The following is a 22,701-nucleotide window of genomic DNA, read 5'->3' as shown; positions in this document are numbered from 1 at the left end:
AGAAATTTATTTTACTAATTATTAATTGGGAAATTAGTTATCTTTAATTAGCCCTTACAAAAAAATACATAATGCACATTTAAAGCTGAGAATTGTAATTATCAATTTTTCTGTATGCCCAACGTATTAATTGCTCTACTTTCCAACTCTTTCTCTTTCCAATAAAACTTTTGGACCTCAACACCGTCACCATGGTAACCATTAACACAATATTTATAATACGGCAATGCAGTACACCTTACCAAGGTACACGGCAGAGGCTCAGTTTTACATAATAAGTATTTGAACACAGGCATATATGAAATGGAATGACAATAAATTTTAATTCAAGGAGAACTATATGAAATCCTCTAAAACGTTTTCTTCTGACTAAGATGCAGTAACATTCAAATTTATATAGGGTATTCAAGGGTAAACACAATGACAACTTCATTCTTTAAAAAAGTGTCACATTTATTGACTAAGCTTTCCAAATGAACTCGCAATAATTGCATAAGTTTCTGAACACACACTCCTTGAAACTAGTAACAGTCATTAGATAATAATCTTCTCAATTCGCAATAATACGGTATCTCAAGGTCCTTGATTCATTTTGTTACAAAAATATTCAAGCAAATATTTTTTCTTCTCTTCTCTTTTTGGTAACTACTGTTCCTGGTTTATGCTGAGCATCTGGGTGATTCAAAAGCTCAGGAGGGCATGTGGACACAGGAGAACTTACAATGATTTGCTTCAGATCATAGAAAAGAGGAGAATCTTCCTTAGTAAGGAAAGAAATTGCTAAACCATGTTTACCAGCTCGACCTGTACGTCCAATACGATGAGTATAATCTGAAAGAAAATTTCAAATATGAATATAATAACTAAATAAATATATAATATGAACTTTGTACAGATAACTATTATTTCAATTTCCTTTAAAATGCAATTTTTGAAAGAAGCAACTGAATGCAAAATTACCTTCAATACTCTTGGCCATATCATAATTGATGACCATTGACACATCTTTAATGTCAATACCTCTACCAGCTACATCAGTTGCCACCAATATATCTTTAGATCCAGATTTGAGACTGGCAAGGGCATATTCACGCTGTTCCTGTCCTTTACCACCATGCAATGTGCATGCATTGTACTGAAAAAGAATCAAATAAATTATTCATAATTAGCCATTACATCAAAATTTTTGGGCCACTTTAGTAGCAATTATTCTGATTAAAATAAAGGATTTTGGAAGCAATGTCCATCGAATTCTAATGATTATCCAACAAGACGAGCATTTCATACATAGAAGTATAAAATCTTACCCCAAGTTTTTCCAATCCTCTTGCCAAGACATCTGCACCCTTCTTTTGATTGACAAACACAATTATTGGAGGTTCAACACCACGGCCCAGGATCTCCAGAAGACGCCGCCTCTTGTCAGCCTCAGACACCAAGTGGACAACTTGCTCAGTTCTTTCCGTGGGTTTACCAGCAGAACCAATGTATACCACAGCTGGCCGGCGAAGGTACGTCCGTGCTAACCTTTCAACAGCTGGAGGCATGGTTGCGGTAAACATGACAGTCTATAAGAAAGAATAGAGGCACAGATACTTAATATTCTTCATGGTTTGTGATTCAGAGGATTCAGAAGGGCATCAGAGTTAGACAATTACATTGGCATTCCATACACACACCTAAACTAACATTACCTAAACTTGAATTGAAGTTCTTCTTATTGGGAAAATGTTATTGTCTTGATTCAGGGAGATGATCCTACATGATTCAGAACAATATTAAACTAAATAAATATTAAGCATCAAATCTAATTTATATAAAAATATTAAGTTACTTCAATCAAAAATTGTATCTTCATCATGAGTTAAAGAATGATGTAGCAATGAAAAACATCAATTAGAAAAATAAAACGGTCTGATATTTTATTAAGGAATAAACAATGACCATAATTTTTCGATTAACAGCGTACTTCCATGTTTTCATAATGAATGTTGGAACAATTAATAAATTAAAGTGAAAATGTTCATATCACCACTCATAATATGTCCCTCATTTTAAACCTTTCTGCATGCACAAAATCATCCCACTTGCTAGGCAGATGCAAAATTCCAAGTGGACAAACACCCATCTTCCTGTCCGTGTATTGTATTCCAAAGACAAGCTATTTACTATAGGTACAAAGATATTTCACCTTTTATCAGCACTGACTTAACCAACACAATACATGCAAGTCAAGTTTTAAGGATAGATAATTTTTGTAGCACATTGTCTTTTCCATCCACGAGTGTAACAAAATCAGACCAGCCTCGTGGGAAGCTTCTTCAATTGCATCATATAAAAGAACCTTACATAAGACTTCCATTAAATCACAGCAGATTTGCAAGTAAAACACTTCAGGAGCTCACAGTCATATCATATTCACTCAACTATTAGTCAGAAATATCCACTTCACATATTAATCTTACTGATAAAATCTCACTTCTGGTGTTATATGCTTAGGTTATATCTCACTTCTGGTGATGGGTCATAGCAAAATTTAAAAAAAAAAATCATTTTATCGTATTGCAGTAATATTTTCTCTTTAATATTTCTTACATCTGTATCATTAATAAGTAATTTTATTTTAATTAATTTTTGTACATCAGTTCTCTTTAATACTCATATATTTCATGTACATTATTATTCCTATGAATTTGTATATATGTTAATGCACCTATAAATGTAATTGAATCTTAACGAAGCCCATACAACTATGTATTGTTCTATGGCGAATAAATCTATCTATCTGGTTTCTTCTCTTATTTGTCATGCATTGATTTATTTTTATTTATTTAGTAAATTATAATATAAGCATTATATACATATATATGTAGCTTTTCACACTCCCTTTCATGTGTGGGTGTTTTCCTGCAGTGGATTTTTTCATCAAGGACAAAAGCCTTATTCCTTATGTTTTTCCTACAATTTTGTTTATCATTCTACAATCTTTGGGCTCATAGATATTCATTGTAAATTGATTGTCATTATTGAGTTATTTTTTTATATTATCTAGCACTCAAATGTAATTATATTTTCATTGAATGTATTCGACAATGTGTTGTTTGAAAGAAGGGACTGCCACAGTCTCTATCTTGCCCGAACAAAGCTGAATTATTATTGTTACCCTGCTTTTATTACCCCTGAGGGCGCGGGTTCAAATCCCGGCGGTGTTGAATATTTTTCAGAGGTATCTAGATCCCTACTTGAGGTGCTTTGTGGAGGGCACTCTGAGTGAGTACGCCATCCGTCGGATGGGACGTTAAACTGCGGACCCATTGGCGCCTTTCATAAAGAGTAGGCTAATGCCGACGCCGGGTTTCTCTCCACCCTTCATCCTTTCCTGTCCATCCCCTATGGCGCAAATGACCTTAGATGTCGGTCGCCTCCCCTAAAAACTACTACTCCAGTGATAATGTAAATGCTTTCATAAACATGGTTTGTTAGTGAGTGAAATGGTATGTTTGATATGTTTCATTATTTAGTCATGACTGACATGATTGAGGAATGGATTACCCCATTACAGCACTCATTTTGCTTTCCCCCTCACTAGTTTTAGAGATATCCACATCTATGTCTGAACAACATAGCTGACACACTTGATCTGATAACACAAATCAAGACAAATTAACAGTATTTACACGTAAATGTGAGAATGCGACTTTATTCACTCTGAATGGCAGTGTTCATGCATCTTTAAAGAATGAACAAAAAATATTTTCATGTTCAGCAAACATTACTCTTTCTCATGCATTTACTCACTCAGGAGACTCCTTTTCTGCATGGCATATGCATACATCCTGCTACCTGTGACACCCATCATTGAATTTCAATATTTTGGAATTATTGGCAAACAAAAGGGAGCTACATGGAATTACTCAAAAACCATCCATGCTGCAATTTAACTTCATTTAACATATTTTGTCCAATTCCATAACATTGTGCCTGAGCAAATGTGTCCAGTGGTTGGGGATAACATTGTTATCCCCAATTACACTGTTTACTGCATCTCCAATTTTGCAAAGCACATGATAATTTCAAGAGGGCAAAAACGTAATTACACCGTGGCAGTCTATTCATCTTGTTCTATACTACATTTCCAGAATAACCTCATATTTTTTCATCTTGATGAAACTGCTTTATTACCCTCCCCCATGCCACCTTCCCCTCTCCTACTCATCTTCCCTATCCCATTAAGTCAGTTCCCAGCAAACCCCCCAATGTGAGATTATGTTGGAGCATGACTACTCACTCACACTATTTCCAATCTTCATGGTAGTCTAAAGACGAATTCTAAGGCCTTGAAAGAAGTTTCAACCTCAGATCACATGGTGTGAGCACTCTATACATTTATGAATCAATAATAATAACATGACAAAGTAAACATACATTTAACTTACCTGTCTGTATTTACTCTTGGAATTGAAATTAGCCATAAGCTTAGACTCATCCTCAGCATCGTCATTGTCTGGCTTCTGGTTCGTAACAGGCATGAACTCTAAAATCTTTTGGACATCTAAGAGAAATTCATAAAAAAAAATTATTATCCCCAAATACACTGATTATCCTAGACAGACCAAAATAATCAAATTGACACTTTCACTGCATCTCCAATTTTGAAAAGCAAATGACAATTTCAAGAAGGCAAAAAAAGTTGATGAATACACAGGAGTATCTAACCCAAATTGGCATAATGCAGTCTGATATCAACTGCAGTATAGATGTTAAATCAAAGTACTGGAACCTATTCTAAATGATTACACATTGAGAGCAATGTATATGTTGGCCAAATTACAAGAGATAAATGATAAAATCAAAGAATACACAGTAATGCACCCCCAAAACATTCCCTTATAAATTAGAAATACAAAAATGTATTTATTTAAAAACCGTAATGCCCACATAATAAGGGGAAACTAGGACCATATCTAATGTGTGCTCTAATTTTGAGGAGCTGGCATATTAACTTTAAAAAGATACGACAATTAATAAATAAAGATATTTTAAATAAACCAGGCTAGAAAATCAGGCAAAATTTGCCAGCTTACCCGGTTCAAAACCCATATCAATCATTCTATCAGCTTCATCAAGAACAATGTATGTACACTGGCTGAGAACCAAATAACGGTTTTCCAATACATCAATGAGACGACCAGGGGTGGCAATAACAACCTGAAAATAAGTAAATGCAGCATTAAGAAGGGTAAAAATGGGAAAAGGCATTGGAACTCTTAAATTAGACTTAACATGATGGCTGCCTCTTGGGGTATCATATAACCTCCTTAAGATAAAAGATATGAGTATTTCTCTGCAGATTTGTGCATGCACATGATGTTGGGTAGTTAATTATCCACTTTTACTGAATCAACAACGGCATATTATAACCAAAAGTTGAACATGAAGAGTGATCAATTGTATTGCAAAATTTTGTCGCCAGCTACTATTGAAGTCAATTACAACTAGTCCTCAGAATTTGGAATTACTTTGGAATTTGGAGGGTACAAGTAATAATACCAGGGAGATAAATTCCAAATATAACAAGTTGAATTTTAAAATAAACAAAAACAAAAAGCTAACATGGGTTTTGTATTAACTAATTTCAGTAAGAATTCTTGAATATTAAATTTGTTTAAGTTAAGTTAATATAAAGCCCATTTTATACCAACTTATTAAATATTTAAATAAAATTTACTAACAAGCATGATTACCAGATTTAATGTATACAAGTGATCACAGTTAAAAAATTATGAGCTATTCTTCCATGGCAGCATATTGTTAAGCAATGCAATGATGACTTTGCCAGAACTGTTACATTAAAATTCAAGGCAAGAAAAAATCATTACCATTTGTATATCATCTGTTAGATTTTAATTGCCTCAAAAACATAGCAGAGCTTGGTCTGTTATACAATACAATGTGAGGAACCAATGATCCCAAAAAAGTCAGTATATAATTCACTCAACTCCAGAGTAATTATGCCAACCAATATTAAGGTAGAAGAGAAGTCATATCTTACTGCAGACACTACTTGTATGATTTGAGATTCACAGAACTGTTTACATAACTAAGTGTCAACAGTAAAGATGGCCTTTTGAAGCCTCCTTAACCAACCCTAAGTCTTCCTCATGGAAGGTAGTAAAATTAAGACTAAAATTTTTTCAAAATTCACGGATAATTTTTTTATCTCATTTCTAAGAAAATTTTTAATTCACCAACAAGAGCCAGTTTATGATTTTAAAATGTAATACCTACCAAAATTTATTAACTATAAGCAACAGAGCTGATAACTTAATATAATCAATTTCTGTGATTGCACAGACACAAGTAAATCCTATACAAATAAACTTTTTAAATAAATGTTATCCCATCTGTTGAAAAAACACTCTTTGTCAATTATAAAATTTTTGTATGCATGCGGAAAATAAGGTTGGAACAAATATGTTCCAAAAACACTGTTGGATGCCCCAAAAATGTACGAATGGTACATGAGAATACAGAGCAGATAAGTGGAGGATTATGTGTAGGCTTGGCAATCCAAAGTCCATATTCCTTGAGGGTGTCTGTTGTGTTTCCCTAGGATTATTTACTTAGGCTAATTGGTTTCATAGCATGTTGAAGTACCTAAAACCTGAATCTACTTGCCAGACCTGAGAACACAACATCTACACCTAGGGTGGGACATGGGCTCGTGACTTAGGATTGCCAAGCCTAAAAATTATCAACCAACACATATCGACATTCATGTATTTCTTACAGACCATGCAAACATCCTAGTTTTTTCTGGAATTCACTAGAGATTAGATCTTAGCTTAATATCAAGAAAAATAATGCAAAGGGTTTCATAATCAAATAATCCAAACATGAGTTTTGTTTAGATAAAAGTATCATTGTATTTTAAATACGTCACTGAAAAATATACATCAGAAAAAATACACTTTACACTTTCAGGCTTCACTTCATGGCATTGTTTGATGTCCATAATCCATTAAATATGGACATCGGAAAAAATGTTGGCATAAGTACATTATATCTGATGGGGATATATATACCTCACTTTGAAGGGGAGATTATAAATCTTGATGAATAAATAGAAATGTTTCAACAAAAATAAAAACTTCTTTTAATTATTGGTCAAAACTCATAGGCCCACATAGGCTATAAAAATAATGGCTGATTTTGTAGTTTATTGAACAAGGCATATCAAACTATCTGATAACAATTTTAGTTATAAAAATCAATAAAATGTATATTCATAATTGTCAGTTTTTTATTAACAGTTCCCAAAATTCAGTAATATCATAGCCTTAAAAAATTGGCAATTGTGAAAAATCCCAGATTGGCATGCAGATACACTCAAAACTCACCTCACATCCCATTCGTAGTCGGAATCCTTGCTCCTCCCTCGACAAACCTCCCACAACTACAACAGTTCTAATGCCCATTGGCTGACCAAATTTGTTGGTCTCTTCTTCAATCTGTTGTGCCAGTTCTCGAGTTGGAGCCAAGATTATGGAATAAGGACCCTACAAAGACATTAATTACACTCTAGAGTGCACACTGTATGAACAATCAGCTCAGAGATTACAAAAATGAATTTGTACATCTCCCTACCTTTCAATCAAGATTTCAAAAGCTGATTCTCCCAAATGCATAGATTATTTTATTGTAACCAGAGAAGATAAGAGTGTGAATACAAGAAATGTACATGGCAAGAGTGCCAAATTAGAAAGAACGAAAATCTAAAGAAAATTGAATTTATTCGTAGGCATTACTTCATTACGCTGAGAAAATATTGAGAAAATTTATCACAAACACAGGGAGTTTCCAGTCTATAGAAGACATTATAAGAATGTGCACACTAATAAATATCAACTACTGAAACTATAGCTTTTATTGATAATAATACATACGTTTTCACAACATACAAATAATCTTCAAACCACGAGATCATTACATCTGAATAAACAGAGTAATGGAATATTTTTAAATGCAATGATTTATGCAAATCCCAACTTGACAAATATCAAATTGCATGGGGGCATGATCAAATTTTTAAATTATACATTTCTTATATGAACCATAAATATTTACCAGGTGTTTGATCATTAAAAATAAACTTGGTGCCATTTCTGCAGGTGAAAAACTTGATAATGCTTTTCTGAAAGAACCGCAGGCTCATTTTTTGCATGACAATAAGAATATAAACTTCACTCACCTGATCAGCATCTTCAATTCTCTCAATTTTTGGAAGTGATTGAATCCACATAAGAAGGGGAATGAGAAAAGCAAGTGTCTTGCCTGAACCTGTTTCAGCCACACCAATGATGTCTCGGTTCTACAGGCACAAGAGCAAAAAAAGTCCCATTGAGGAATATCTTCTATTCCAGTACTTCTTTTAATCATTCATAAATATGCAAATACTTAAAATCAGTCACTTTAAAAAGTGGAAAACATGAAATATTTCAATTGTCATACTAAACAAACACTGAATGATTATTATAATCTTAGGTACCTGTAGTCCAATTGGAATAGCCTGCCTCTGAATAGGAGTTGGTTCTTTATAGCCAATGGTATCAATAATGTCCAAAATTTCTTTAGGAATCCCAGATTCTTTCCAACCTCGAATAGGGTCAGGTATCCTCCCACCTAAATAGTTGGAAGTCAAAATTTTTATCTAGTCATATTTATAACATCATTTAAAGCTTAATACCAACTATTTTATGGATAAAGTTGATGTTACCTTTGATAGTAATGTTGTAATCTTCCCGGAATATACGCCAATCTCTCTCAGTCATATCTTCAATGGCCTTCTCTGACCAATGACGATCATCCCATCGCTGCTTTTCTTCCTTTTTACGTAACTTTTTCAATCGAACCCTGTAAAAAAAATTGATTTATTCAATTTAGTCACTGAAATGTCCGAGGGATATGCAGGCACATTTTAAAACACAGAATTCTGCATTTCTGGGAGGAAAACATGAAACATGGCATAAACAACCCTTAGAACTTTTCAAGAGATTTGGATATTATGGTCATCTTAAAATTTCATTTCAGCATTTTAAAAGACAGACATTTTTCAAAATGGTGGATTTTTTTCATCTGAATGTAATAATATATTTTTTTCCAAAGCTCATACATGCAGAAGATGTAAATGAAGGACTTGCCAAATTGAACAAAGTAAATGTTAATTAATGTACAGCTAATTGTACATTCAACACTATTTTTGTACAAATTTGTTACACAATTTCACTTTTCACAGTTTCACGTGTTGAGAAAGAACCAAAATTTGTTTCAAAATGTGTTTACAATGTTTCACGTCAACAGTTAAAACTGAATAATGGTGTTAAAATTTCTTTTACTCTTTTCTTAAACATATTGAAAGATTTGGCTGATATAATGGACAATGGAAGTGATTTCTAAAATATTGTACCCATAGCTAGAGTACTTTAACTAGATATGTGACTTATAGTAACATGAATAGCAGACTGTTACTTCCTCATATATGGGTGCATTTATATTGCAAAAATCACGATATGAAAAAAATTGTGTGATTCCTACATATTTCAATAAAATATATAGTTAACAAAATAAGTCAACGCATGAATGTTCAAGAACAATTTACAAACCGACACAGATTGTTATATTTGTTTTTTGGTCAGATTTTGATCTTATTTTTGGAAAATTGGAAGTAGTCCATCTCCAAGGTCACCTGCTTTACAATTCCTGATAATTTCTGGTCCATCTCCAAGCCAATTACTCTTTGAACAATTGGCTTGACAGTCATTGATGACAGTAGAACATAGAAAAGTAGAAATTGACAGAACACAGGCTATATTGAGATGTAAATAATACTCATATGTGGATATTTGAGGGTTTCTAATGAGTTCAGCTAGGGGAAAGTATTTCTTGTCCATTATTTGTAATTCCTACCACAGAGGGGGGCCATTATTATAGGACCCAATGTTTTAACAAAAGCAAAATTCTGAGGAAGTCTTCACAGCAACTTGAATAATGAGAACTCTATGTAAAATATAGAATCATTTAACAGCGCTGTAAACATACTTTTCCTGCTCCTTTTCTGCTTCTGTCCTCCTCCTCTCCAGCAATTCTCCATAGAACTTAGATTGATCCCTCTTTTGTGCTTTGATATCAATTCCAGCTACATGACCACGGCCAAAGAACTGGACCTATTGAATGACAGCAAAATTGGTATGTTTATCAAAACAGAACACAATAAAACAAGCTACACTAAACAAAAAGCATTGAAATATAACAGATACTAATAACAAACTGAATGCGACACATTCAGTATGTAACTGTGATTCTGTTAAAATTAACGAATTACCAATTATGCGTTATAAAACAATTTTCCAAGGTTTTTCATTAAGATCTTTTTCAAGGCTTCATCATTCTGTACACTCATTTGCAGCACCAAATTTGTGCTATGAACAACAATAAAAATATGAGTTATATGTTTAACCAGAAAAATTATGTGGGGTGTCGAGGGATAAATTATAGTGAACAACTACATATGCTGGTTCAGAAAAGAATGGAGCAGGGAATAACAAAAAATGCTTAAGATTTTTACAACACAAAATGTGATGCTCGGATCACGTGGGAACAGGGACAGTGTATAACGAGAAAATAATAGGCCCGGTAGTAACAATCTTCCCACCCCTTAACTCCATATGAGGTATTTTGTGGAAGGGTAGCAGTTAGAATGTTTGAATTCTAAACTGTGGGCATGGATTCAAAAACAGCTAGTGCTTCTGGATACTGGACCAAGCTTCAATCAAGACTGGTGATTTTAGGGATACCAGGTCTTAACAAGAAAACCTGATGAAACTTGGGAAAGAATTGAATCCTACTTTCATTGTGTGAATTTTGCACACTTCACAACTTCGCATGAGATGAGCTCTAACCTAAACCATCAAATCAACCATTGATTTCATTACTATGAATGGCTCATTTTATGTAAACCTGATGCCTTTCCAAAGTCCATATCAGAGTGACCTTTTCCTGTTATTTCCTGCTGCTGGTCAATCTGATTAAAATGTTAATTTTGCAGCCTCCATGGCTGAGATATGAGGCAAGTTCTACCCTCACCTTGGGTTGATTACTGTGGCTGGTTTACATGTAATACATACCTGATGCCTCTCCTTGTACAAGGGATTGTAATCTACCGAGGTATCTTCAGAAGCATCCCAGTCAAAAACAAACTTTCGGTCATTCAAACGGCGAACCCTTCGCTTCTTCTTCACCAGTCCCAGGTACCGCTCTTTTATCGCCTCCCCTTCCTTTTCCTTGTCCTTTGGGCCCTGGGCAGAGAGTGTAGCTGTGGTCGCTGCTGCTGTGGCACCTGCTCCTGTGCTGCCACCTGCACTGCTATTGGCTACACCACTGCTCCCACCCCCACCATCATCTTCCTTCTTCTGTGGATCACGCTCTCGACGACTGCATGCAAGAGAATTGCCAAGTTAGCCCAAATACACAGCACTCACCCAAAAAAATCGCAACCCTAAAATTAATACACAAAAAAAGCATATCATAAGTATGCCATGTCATCATTAAAGGATCTCTACTAAAATGGAATATCCCTCTCATCTAGGTAAACAATATTTTCAAGAATGGGTATGATGGCAGAAGAGTAATCCAAAGACTTTATATATACTAGGTGGTTGTAATTCAATTTGGACTCAGCAACAAAGGTGAAAGAATGAAGAAAGGATGAATGCAAATATTTGCACTTCCAATAAACAATGAATGACTGTAATTGATGGTTTCCGGCATAACTTTATGGAATCGATTCATATTAGAAATGAATAAATAATAACTTTGTGATTCCACAGAAAATTTACTATGATACGACCCATGTTTTGATGCTCAACGTGAAGATGACGTTGAACGTCGAAACCAGGGTCGTAGCGTAATTAATTTTCTGTGGAACCACAAAGTTAGTGAATGGCATCAAAGGAAAAAGTACAACAGCCTTGAAGTAATTCTGCAGCATGATCACACACTGAAAAATGAAACAAGCCATACGACAGGTCATTGCAAAGCACTGAAAGATGCAAAGAGATGGTCCACAAAAAAATCTATGCTAACATTTTAATTTCAATAATATAAGCAGTTTACATTGTTGAATTGAGTAAAAGGAATGCAGAAGGTACAGAAGTGTTCTGAAGAGAATATCAAAAACAAATAGAGATGTTCAACTGTAATGACTGCTTTACTAGATGCAAGTCCTCAATAGGCATAAAGTATTATCTTCATGGGTGATGATTAACCTCTAGATATTTTTATATTTTAATAGTAATACACCTATTATTCTTTCAAGAATATATGTGACCTATTACATCCTTCAATTTAAATTTCTTTTTGGATGTCACCAACTCCTACTAACCTATCTTTCACGACAGTTTAATTTCACAGAATAAAATGGAAGACAGCAACCATTTTCTTGAAAAGATTAACAGAGCTTAGGCAAGCAACTTTGGTGGCACTTTAAAGATACAGCACAATGGCCAATTATTTAAGTGATTGCCAATCCAAAATTTTTCCAGATGAACATCCTGTAATACTAGCCTGACTGTTTCCCATAGTGTTTGGAATCTGAGGATTTATTTTTTTATATGAACCATCCCTCATATATTCTTGCTAGTGACTCACTATAGTCGGTCCAACTATAATTTTAGTTCCTTTATAGGTCCTCATGCACCATGATATACAGCAAACACAAACTCACAACTACAAGGGACATCTTTCTCATCTTGAATTCTCAATTCCTGCATCAAATTCCTGATTATAATACCAAATTCATGACTTATTTACTAAATTTCAACCAATTCAATAATACCCAATCTCCCATTCTTCTTAAGTTTTCAGAGAAATTAATGGTTCTTGATTTTTTCCCAACTTCCAGCCAAGATTAAGTTGATCGAATTGGATAAGATGATTGAAGGGGAAAATTTTTCTAAGGAAACTTCTCAGGACTTAATTGAAAAGGTTTTCACCGACATATCTCTCTATAACAACAGTTAATAAGGCTCCTGATACTAGAGATAGAAGTAAACAGATTTACCGGTCCCTGTCTAAAGCAGGAGGAATTCCAGAGGAGGAAGTCCCTCGGTGATGATGGCTTGAAGCACCCCTCATTGCCTCACGGTTAAATTCTGCCCTCTTTTTGCGCTCTTCATCTTGCTTGCGACGCAACTCTTCAACTTCTTCCTGGCGCCTTCTCAGTGCTTCCGCTGCACGTTCCTCTTTTGTGAGAAATTTCGGCTGAGTGAAAGAATAAAATATACATCATTAGAAATCAAGAATCGGTCATGGCTACCATCCCTAATGGGAATTGCACCACAAATCATGCTTATTTCCCCCCAGAATAATTTTTTGCTATCTTAAGGGGAAACTTACTTGAAAAAGCAAGGGAAGAAATGGGGTCAACTGTTACTTGAATTTATTACTACAATAAGAGGTAAAGAACATTTTTGAAATAATAATGTGGGATAAAAGCAATGCTAAACGAAACTACAAAAGCAACTAAGTGTTTCCATTTCACTAACTTTGCTACGGGCAGCTTCTTCTGCTTTTTTGTTAGCCAGCAATTCCTCCAATGAAAGTGGCTCTTTATTTACAAGGGCGGTAAGATCAGATTTCTTTTCCTTTTCCTCATCGTCTTCATTTTTTTCAGCAGAACCACTGTATGTGAAAAGAAAAAATTCCAATAAATTATTTTACATGATTTACGGAAAAAGTTGTACTTTCTCTCTGACACCCAAAATTGTCGAGACAGTAACAAATGGACAGCATGGGTTCCATTGGTAAGTACTGAGCATATAACAAATATCCAACTATTAAGTAGAAATTAATCCATTTTTAACTCTCCAGGGGCCAAAGAAAGTCAGGGTGCAATCTTAAAACCTCTTCCAGCAACTATTAAAAGCAGTCAGGATTTACTTCTGAGGAGATGTTTGTGAGAAATATTTCACAAACATTGCGGAATATCATACTTAACAGAATTTGGTCCAGGATAGCTGAGCGTTACCTTTTAAATTATGGCAATATTTTACATAGAGGTAAGTGTCCAATTTGTTTTTAGTCGGCAACAGAAGTGCAACATTAAAATTGCGAAGAATTTACAATGACAGAGATGACAACAATTGATGTCAAAATTATGCATAAGTATAATATTAGTGAGAAAAGGCGGATTACTAATTACCCAGCGTCTTGAGATTTACTTGATACATCTCGATGTCGATGGTGTCTGTCTCTAGGACTAGCACTTCTAGACCTTCTCTCCTTTTCGGCCAACTTCTTTTTGCCTCTGTCACGGTCCTTATCTCGATCTCTGTCTTTATCCCTTTCCCTGTCTTTTTCTCGGTCTCGATCTTTATCCCTGTCCCGCTCCCTGGACCGTGCACGTTCCCTTTCTCTCTTTTCCCCTCTTTCTCTATCTCTCTCTCGACTTCTGCTTCTTCTCTGGCCTTTCTTCTCAACTCCCATACCGGCAGTAGTTGATATAACCGATTATCTAAAATACACAAAATAAATAAGTTGCTTTTGGAGAATATAGTGCCTCAAACTCATTAATAAAAATATATAATCAAATAAATGAATGTTATGCAACTATTACAAACCTCTAGGTCACCACTTGATGTCAGACAAGAAAAACTAACCACTTGAAGACAAACTTGCTTCAAAAACACCATAAACACCTCGCAACGCGGTTTCCTCTTGTTTAGCAAACCCACGGACCACCGATAGGGGCGCAATTAAAATTTGTCTGTATTATAATTCTAATCTAAATAAAATATGACATAGTTAAAGAGAATTAGATAAAATGCGAATTAAATTTTAGTACCCGGTTTAATTTTGAAATAATTACAGCATCTTTTAGCCAAATACCTGATATTCTTATACTAGTCCCGGACGGCCAACTTCTGAGGCGATCTTCTGCTGCAAAATCATGGCTGCCTTAGGTCGAGAAGTATTTCGTTTAGCAACACGGGTACTAATTCCTCATTTAATTAATTGACCAAGCTGCAAAAATAGCATTCTCTTACGATTAATCTAATAAGTCATGAGTTGAAGAAGTAGAAAGAGCTATAATTTGTTTTGTGTCCATTGCGTCAATTTTCTGCGTAAAATGTTTTTCTGTATGCAACAATTTCTGACCTCTTTAAACATTTTCAGGTGCCTCAAGTGGCATCATGTATGTTATCGCGAGCCATTCATACCTCGGGCATACAAGCCGAGTCCAGCGACTCGGTAGGTATACGTTGTGTAATGATCGAATCGCTAAAATTCCGATATTCCTGGTAATAATTATAAATTGATGAAATGTCTGTATATTAATTATATTAAATTCCAGAAATTTATGGAAGAAATTCCAGGATCGAAAAGGACAACATGTACTCTAATTCCTGGCGATGGGGTTGGTCCTGAACTGGTATACTCTGTTACTGAAGTATTCAAGGTGTGTTCTTGTAGGATATCTACATGTGCTAGGAAATAAATTTGATACACATACGTATTGTAACTTATAAAATATATTTATGTTTAGGCGGCGGGGGTTCCGGTAGATTTTGAAAAATACCTCTTCAGTGAGCTGCTACCTGGAATGAGTGCTTCAGTGGAAGAAGTCGTTAAATCCATTTCAAAGAATGGAATATGCCTCAAGGGAATTCTGGCTTCGCCCGATTACAGTAATACGGGGGAGCTGCAAACTTTAAATATGAAATTGAGGTATTTGATTTGCTGAAATAGAATAAGGTAGAGGCAAGGCAAACTTTTAAACGAAGGACAATATTCATATATATCTGTTCCTTGTAGGAATGCCCTTGACATATACGCTAATGTTGTTCACGTGAAAAGTTTACCTGGTGTAAAATCACGGCATACAGGTCTTGATATCGTCATCATTCGTGAACAGACAGAAGGAGAATACTCTGCCCTGGAGCACGAGAGTGTTAAGGTGAGGATTTTAAACTCTTACCGAAACAAGTAAACGAAGCAGGAGAATGCAGGAGACATAACTAATTAAGATTCTTGACACCAATAAAAAAATAGAGTGAGGTGACTCCGGGTCATACATTTTATTTCTATGATAGGACAAGTACACGAAGTGCTGCACAACCCTATTAATCGAGGACCCCCACTTCCCTGGGCTCCACACAAAACTCTGTCAGTAAAGCTAAATATTCTTCGGTAAATGAGTGTATTTCATTCAATAAGTGAGCTCATGAAGCCATATGATATGTGTAATTCATTCATTCAGAGGATGATACTTTGTTTTACTATGTGACCCATACTTCCTAGATAGTTCTGCTCCACAGATAATAACATTGAGTACCCAGAGCCTTAACCCAATTTCAACCTCGGTCACAATGACCAATAGTAATGATAATACGTTATTCACCATAAGCGGGTTCTGCTTGGTTTCACCATTAAACTAAAATTGTGTACTAAATATGAAATTCATGTAGATTCTAGAGTAGAGTATGCAGCACATAAAATAATGTTATCTACATTACGTGTAGATATTAAAAAATAAAATTTACTATCCAATTTAATAGGTATTGCAATGATTTAATGCCAGGTGTCTTTTCTTTGCATGGTGCATAAAATTCATTCCCTGGGTATAAAGGTTTAATAAGTAGATATGCTTAAAGATTATGATTTAATGAATTTGAAGAAGATCCTTCTAAGTCAGGAGGTGGCAGGTTGAACAATTTGGCTCCTTGCAGGTATGGTCCCTTACTGCTCAAATCAGATTATCTTGCCTCCGTGTGTATGTCAAGCTTGGTACGTGTATCATGATGATGGATATTTTGGTGTTGTTCATATATAGTAGTAGTTTTAGGGAAGGCAACCGACAGCTAAGGTCATTTGCACCATTAGGGATGAATGGGAAAGGAAGGGTGGAGAGAAACCTGGCATCGGCATTAGCCTACTCTTGTCGAAAGGCAGCAAGGGGTCCACAGCTTAACGTCCCATCCAACGGATGGCGTACTCACTCAACGTGCTCTCCACAAAGCACCTAATGCAGGGATTGGGATACCACTGAACTCAGGGATTTGAACCCAGGCCTTCCCAGTGGGAAGCCTGTACATAAGCCACTCCACAATCCTAATCCCCTTGTTCATATATATACCAGTGAGACACAAATATGCATATTTTCTGTAAAAAATACAATCTAATCCTATTTGTTGAGGAAAACATGCATGTATATGAACAAAACCAAAATTTCCATCATCATGATACATGTACGAAGCTTGATGTACATATTGAGGCAAGGTCATGAAAATTGGATGGTGAAAGATCATACTACCATGGCGCCAAGTATTTTAACCTGCTTCCTCCTGAAAGCATTCAAGCATAATCTTAAAGCATACCTACTTAGCAGAAGGCTCTAACCCTTGGGTGATATGCATACTAGAAAAGGATAAAACATTTTTAGTAGAATTGTTAGTGAACAAAAATTTTGCTACAAATGATTGATATTATTGGTATGTATGGATATACTTCTTTTATATCAGTCCAAGTTGAGGGTGGGAAATGTCATTGGGAAAATGTAGGAAAATCCTGGTTGGCCATGGTTGTTTGATAATTGTTATATGTGGAGAGAGTGGCAGGAGAGGAATGAAGGCTCTGTATTGGTTGTTCCAGGATGGGACAAGGCATACTGGTAGTGGCACCACATACAGTAGAATTACAGAATGGCAGGTCATCAGGGTATGCTTGTGGTATAAAAACAAAGACCAACTCACTAGATTCAAGGAATGTTTGGTGGAATTTAGAATGAATAAACTAGAAGAATTCAGTGCTGCTAAATACCTAATTGTACTAATCCTGTCATTTCTACTGTTGGCTCTCACCTTTTAAAAAGGCCCCCAATTACCTTGCTGGCCCCCATGAATATATTATTCTTCTCAAGTCAGTCAATAGTTTCTATACAGAGCAGGACCTGATTGTCTCTTTCCTTTTCAATGTATCCTCACACCGTTAACCTATTCGCAACCCTCTCCTCCATCAATCCCCTCCTTTACCTCCTACATACCCCACACACTCTTCCACTTTACTTCTCCGCTCTCAGTTGTGCAGTCCTGAGTGATCGTATCTTACCTGATATTTATTTGGAAGTTGTGGCCATTGAAAACATACATAAAACAGTAGATTACCTATTAAAAAGATGGTATAGCTGTAACTTACCTGATAAAGATAGCATTGCAACTTCCTCTTTCCTATTCTTTTTCCTGTACATAGATTATATTTTCCTTGGGCACCTTTTGTCCCTCACTTCCTTTACCCTCATCTTCCTTCACACCACCATGTGGACCACCCATTTATCTTGTGACTCTTAAAAATAAGTGAAAGTGCTATAAACGTCATGCTTGCCCTGAATGAATATTGCCAGTGGATTCTCTTGATAGTGATTGAGACCAGTGAGTCACTTTTTATTTTTTGAGCCCTGCTTTAAAAATCTCAATTCGGTTTTACCTTTTGTCTGGCTCCAGACTTTCAACCCACGACGGTGACCTTAGTAGGAGCAATAGGCATCATTCCTGACAATAGAGATCCATTGGTAATGGGACTGTACGAGCCCTTCCACCTCATCGAGATCATGATCCTTAGGAGGTTGCCTTAAAACAATTTTCATTAATTTCAGGGGGTTGTAGAATGCCTCAAAATTGTAACAGCAGCTAAATCACAGCGTATAGCCAAGTTTGCTTTTGATTATGCCACAAGGAATAAGAGGAAGAAGGTTACTGCTGTGCACAAGGCTAACATAATGAAGTTAGGCGATGGCCTCTTCTTAAAGTGCTGCCAGGAGGTTGGTATTTTGTTCCAATACTATATTGTCTCACAAGTCCAGTCATTGTTTTACCCTCCCCTTGCAGAAGTATTTTTTTTAATTCGACCTTTTCTTTCCCCAACTATTTTAGACAGCAAAATTGTTTCCCAAGATACAGTTTGAGGCCATGATTGTGGACAATACTACTATGCAAATGGTGTCCAACCCTCACCAATTTGATGTTATGGTGATGCCCAATTTATACGGTAGCATCGTTGACAACCTTGCTTCTGGATTGGTTGGTGGAGCTGGTGTTGTTGCTGGAGCTAGTTACAGTGCTGAGTGTGTGGTCTTTGAGCCTGTAAGTGCCCATAAAATTTCACGTTGTTATTACATGATTTCTAGATTAAGTGAGAGAGTATCTTTGGAAATAAACACAAGTCCTTTTCTTGAAATAGCATCAACATTAAAATCATTGTGCAAACACTTGTTTTTTTTAAGTAACCTGTTACAGCACTACAAATATTTGGATAGAGTTTTATTTTAAGTTTAATGTTACAGTGACCTCGTACATTTGAGGAATATATCAGTGAATGGTAATTGGAAACTGTTGTATACCTTTATCTCATCCAATGTTTTTATATTTAGTCATCTCACTAGATGTTCACTTAATTTAATTTGCATTATTATTGCTAGAAATAGATTTTTTTAATTATCCTGTCTTAGCTATTTAACCAATGACATATTTTTAGTGAATCCCTTCTTTGCATGCCACCCTATAATATTGTTCTATCATTAAATTCATAAAGGTGTTTATGATAGAATTGTTTTCTTAGTGCAACTTGGCCTAGTAAGTATTATTATAATTGGCATCATAAGTAGCTGCTTTGTCTTAAATTTAAACTAACTGATGGATAATTTTTGTATTTGAGATATTTACTAAAATACATTTTAATTTTTTTAAGTTACTCTTTCATTTTCTTGGATATGCAGGAAAACATTTCATTTCATGATACCGAAGGGAATATGGTGTCTGGATCCCAAATGCTTTGTCTGTAATTAAAATAAATATTGCCAAGTAAGTGATCTTGATACCCTGCCCATTATAATTTTTTTCCTATTATCCAAGGGTGCGCGTCATACTTACTCTGAAGCTGTGGGGAAAAATGTTGCCAATCCAACAGCAATGCTCCTCTGCTCGGCTAAAATGCTGCACCATGTCAACCTGCCTGTTTATGGTGATATGATTCGTAATGCAGTGAACAAAGTTCTTAAGGATGGAAAGGTAATATTTTTTTTGAGGACCTTATAATTAATTTTTTTGCTGCATATCGTATTGGTAATCTGTCAAGGGAGAAAGCACTTGCTGCTATGGATATTAGTAAAATTTATTCAAATGAATTCACATGGATGTGAATATTTTTTCAGAATAGATTTGAAACAGCATATTTGTTTCCATAGCTTTTTACTGAAATCAAAAGTCTTGTACTACTTGCTATCATTTGCCTGTTGTTAGTGCTTCAGCACTAATTAGGGAAGAAAAGAGAGCTGCAATGTACAAATGTTAGGATTGAAATACTGATGATAATGATGATTGCTCTCATTGAAGTAGGCCAAGTTTATTTATACCTTCATGTTATGGAAAGAGGTTATAAGGTCCCAAAACAACATTTATTGAAGGGAACACTTATTTCTCATATTTAATTCATGCTATTCAATGAATAATCAATAAACAATTTTTAATGACCTTAAAATTATTCAGGTTTGAATGCTCAGTAGACTAATTCTAAGAAAATGCTGGATATACCATGACAGTAACTAAAGTGGAGTCATCCATTATTGTGCATTACAATTCAACAATTTTAAAGTTCTTAAAGATATTGCATGAAGGATAAGAAGTTCGACTCGTCATTTTGTATTTTCTTAACTAATATTAATCCTGATGGGGGCACGGTAGTCCAGGGTTAGAAATTTGGACTGCTGACCGAAGGGCCCAGGATCAATTCCCATGCATGGCTCTCCGGGCACCCTTAGCTCCACCCACGCTGTGTGATTTTTCAAGTACCAGATTTTATTGGGAAATCATACCCGGCACGGAAAGGAACTGGCCCACCTACCCTGATGTGTGAATTTAACTCACCATCTGGCTTAGTACTGGGTGAACTCAACACTTACCTACCAAACCTTAGGGTTGATTTCTGTATATGGTTATTAAACCTAAGATTACTCGACTGTGATATCATATTACTGGTTAATTGAAGTCCATGGTTGTGACATCTTCATGGAAATATTTGGTTTATTCTCAGATATGTCAACAAGTATGACAGTCATTAGTTAAAATCATTAAATTATTTATTTTCCTTGTTGGTCACCTATTGAAAATAAACTGTGGTTTTCACTCTATAAGATAAAGGTAATGTTGTAATCCTATGGACTTGCATAAATGTACTTTCAGAGAAAACGTATGGACATTTATACAGTAATATAATTACAGGACTCAAATTACATCTCTAGTAGAGGCATGAAGCATACTCCCAAAGCAAAGAGGCTCTTAAATATAAATTTAGAAAAAGTATTCCGCCCAGTTCATCGGTCAGAAAATTTCTCAGGTTTCGGTCAGAATTTTCCGTTATCCACAGGAAGAATTCCCTTATTGAAAATTTTGGAAATTATTGCAGGAGCGTTAGAAATGCACACCATCTGTTTGTGGTGCACCAGAATGTAAAGCTAATATTCTGGGAGTAAAGTCGTTACCATTAAAACCCGGGGGTGAGAGAGAGACTAATGCTGTATTTAGATTACTTGATGACAATGTAGTGAAATGAAACACAAGAAAACTGGTGGATATAATGATTGCCAAGTATCAAGAAAGATTCAATAAGCTTTGGAAGAATGTTTAAATAAAAATTATTGACTATGAATAGTTTCTCTGATGGTTTCAAGTAGTCAGCTGAAATCTTGAAATTGTGTGGTGAATACCAAGTCTTCTTGCAATTTCCACCATGTAGGGTATTTTGATGGTAAAAAATGTTTAGAAATGTTGTACTTATTCTGTGCCCTTGAGCAAAAAGGGCGGAGGTCACAGGAGAATTATTCCCTGAATTGAGGGAGTATTCATTGTATATACGTATTTTTATCTTGCACTTTGTTTGCTTATTTAGGTTAAAACCAAGGACATTGGAGGTTTTTCAACAACCCGGGAGTTTACTGCTGCTGTAATGGCCAACTTAAACTAGAATAATGGTAAAAATGATGAAATTATAGTTCAATTTAGAGAGTTTATTGACTCCATTGTTGTAAAGTACTGAATATATTTATATAATTTATTGTTTGATGAATTTTAGCATTTACTCCAGTAACACCGTTTAAAACAGGACAGAAAACAGCCCTAAAATCATTAGAGGAGTTGATGAGAAATGAAGGGAAAATGTAATCTCAAGCTGTCAGTATTTTCATTGCATAATAATCAAATTATACAAGAATGTTGAATAAATAAAAATGAAATTAGTGTATGTTCTGTTTGACTGTTGCTTGACAATAAAAAATTATTGTTTTTGTTTCTTGCTTTTATTTAGCTACATGATGTGATGTTGTGCAGTTATATTGGGTTAAAATAAATATATTGGGTTAAGTTATATTTAAGTGAGTTAAATTTCATTGTAATGTGTACATAATGGAAAACTATATAAAAATAATAATATTACTATATCCCGGCCTACATTATGCCTGGTGATTTTATTGGTTTATTAATATTGCTGGTATTTATGGTATGAACAGAGACTGATTAGAGGTACAGTGGCTGCCTCACACATTGAAGCTTGGCTGCATGTACATATCTTAAGGACCGGGGGAGCCTTAAGATGCATATA

General features: G+C 35.2%; 2 protein-coding genes across 3 annotated transcripts; one reads left to right on the top strand and one right to left on the bottom strand.

The window, feature by feature from the left end:
• Positions 1-432: 432 nt before the first annotated feature.
• LOC139688260 (probable ATP-dependent RNA helicase DDX23) lies at positions 433-14,805 on the bottom strand. The gene is made up of 15 exons (XM_071585727.1): positions 14,676-14,805; positions 14,258-14,569; positions 13,602-13,737; positions 13,118-13,317; positions 11,184-11,490; positions 10,099-10,223; positions 8,777-8,913; positions 8,549-8,682; positions 8,252-8,371; positions 7,401-7,559; positions 5,085-5,208; positions 4,437-4,552; positions 1,308-1,568; positions 961-1,135; positions 433-831 (listed from the first exon to the last, which is right to left on the bottom strand). The coding sequence occupies exons 2-15, from the start codon at positions 14,539-14,541 to the stop codon at positions 608-610; spliced, it is 2,502 nt and encodes an 833-aa protein (XP_071441828.1). The 5' UTR covers positions 14,542-14,569; positions 14,676-14,805; the 3' UTR covers positions 433-607.
• A 110-nt stretch (positions 14,806-14,915) lies between these two features.
• On the top strand, positions 14,916-22,389 carry Idh3b (isocitrate dehydrogenase [NAD] subunit beta, mitochondrial). 2 transcript variants are annotated; one of them, XM_071585729.1, is made up of 10 exons: positions 14,916-15,046; positions 15,232-15,306; positions 15,410-15,514; positions 15,602-15,783; positions 15,871-16,012; positions 18,707-18,871; positions 18,984-19,193; positions 19,962-20,117; positions 21,994-22,075; positions 22,177-22,389. In XM_071585729.1, the coding sequence occupies exons 1-9, from the start codon at positions 15,005-15,007 to the stop codon at positions 22,066-22,068; spliced, it is 1,152 nt and encodes a 383-aa protein (XP_071441830.1). In that variant the 5' UTR covers positions 14,916-15,004; the 3' UTR covers positions 22,069-22,075; positions 22,177-22,389. The 2 variants fall into 2 exon arrangements, with proteins under 2 accessions (XP_071441830.1, XP_071441829.1); XM_071585728.1 differs by having other exon boundaries at positions 14,917-15,046; positions 21,994-22,389.
• The last annotated feature ends 312 nt before the right edge of the window (positions 22,390-22,701 follow it).

Source organism: Hetaerina americana, unplaced genomic scaffold (genome assembly GCF_022747635.1).
Source record: "Hetaerina americana unplaced genomic scaffold, ioHetAmer1.1.p SCAF_2, whole genome shotgun sequence".
Classification (NCBI taxonomy): Eukaryota; Metazoa; Arthropoda; class Insecta; order Odonata; family Calopterygidae; genus Hetaerina; species Hetaerina americana.
This window is presented reverse-complemented; position numbering and strand designations above follow the sequence as displayed.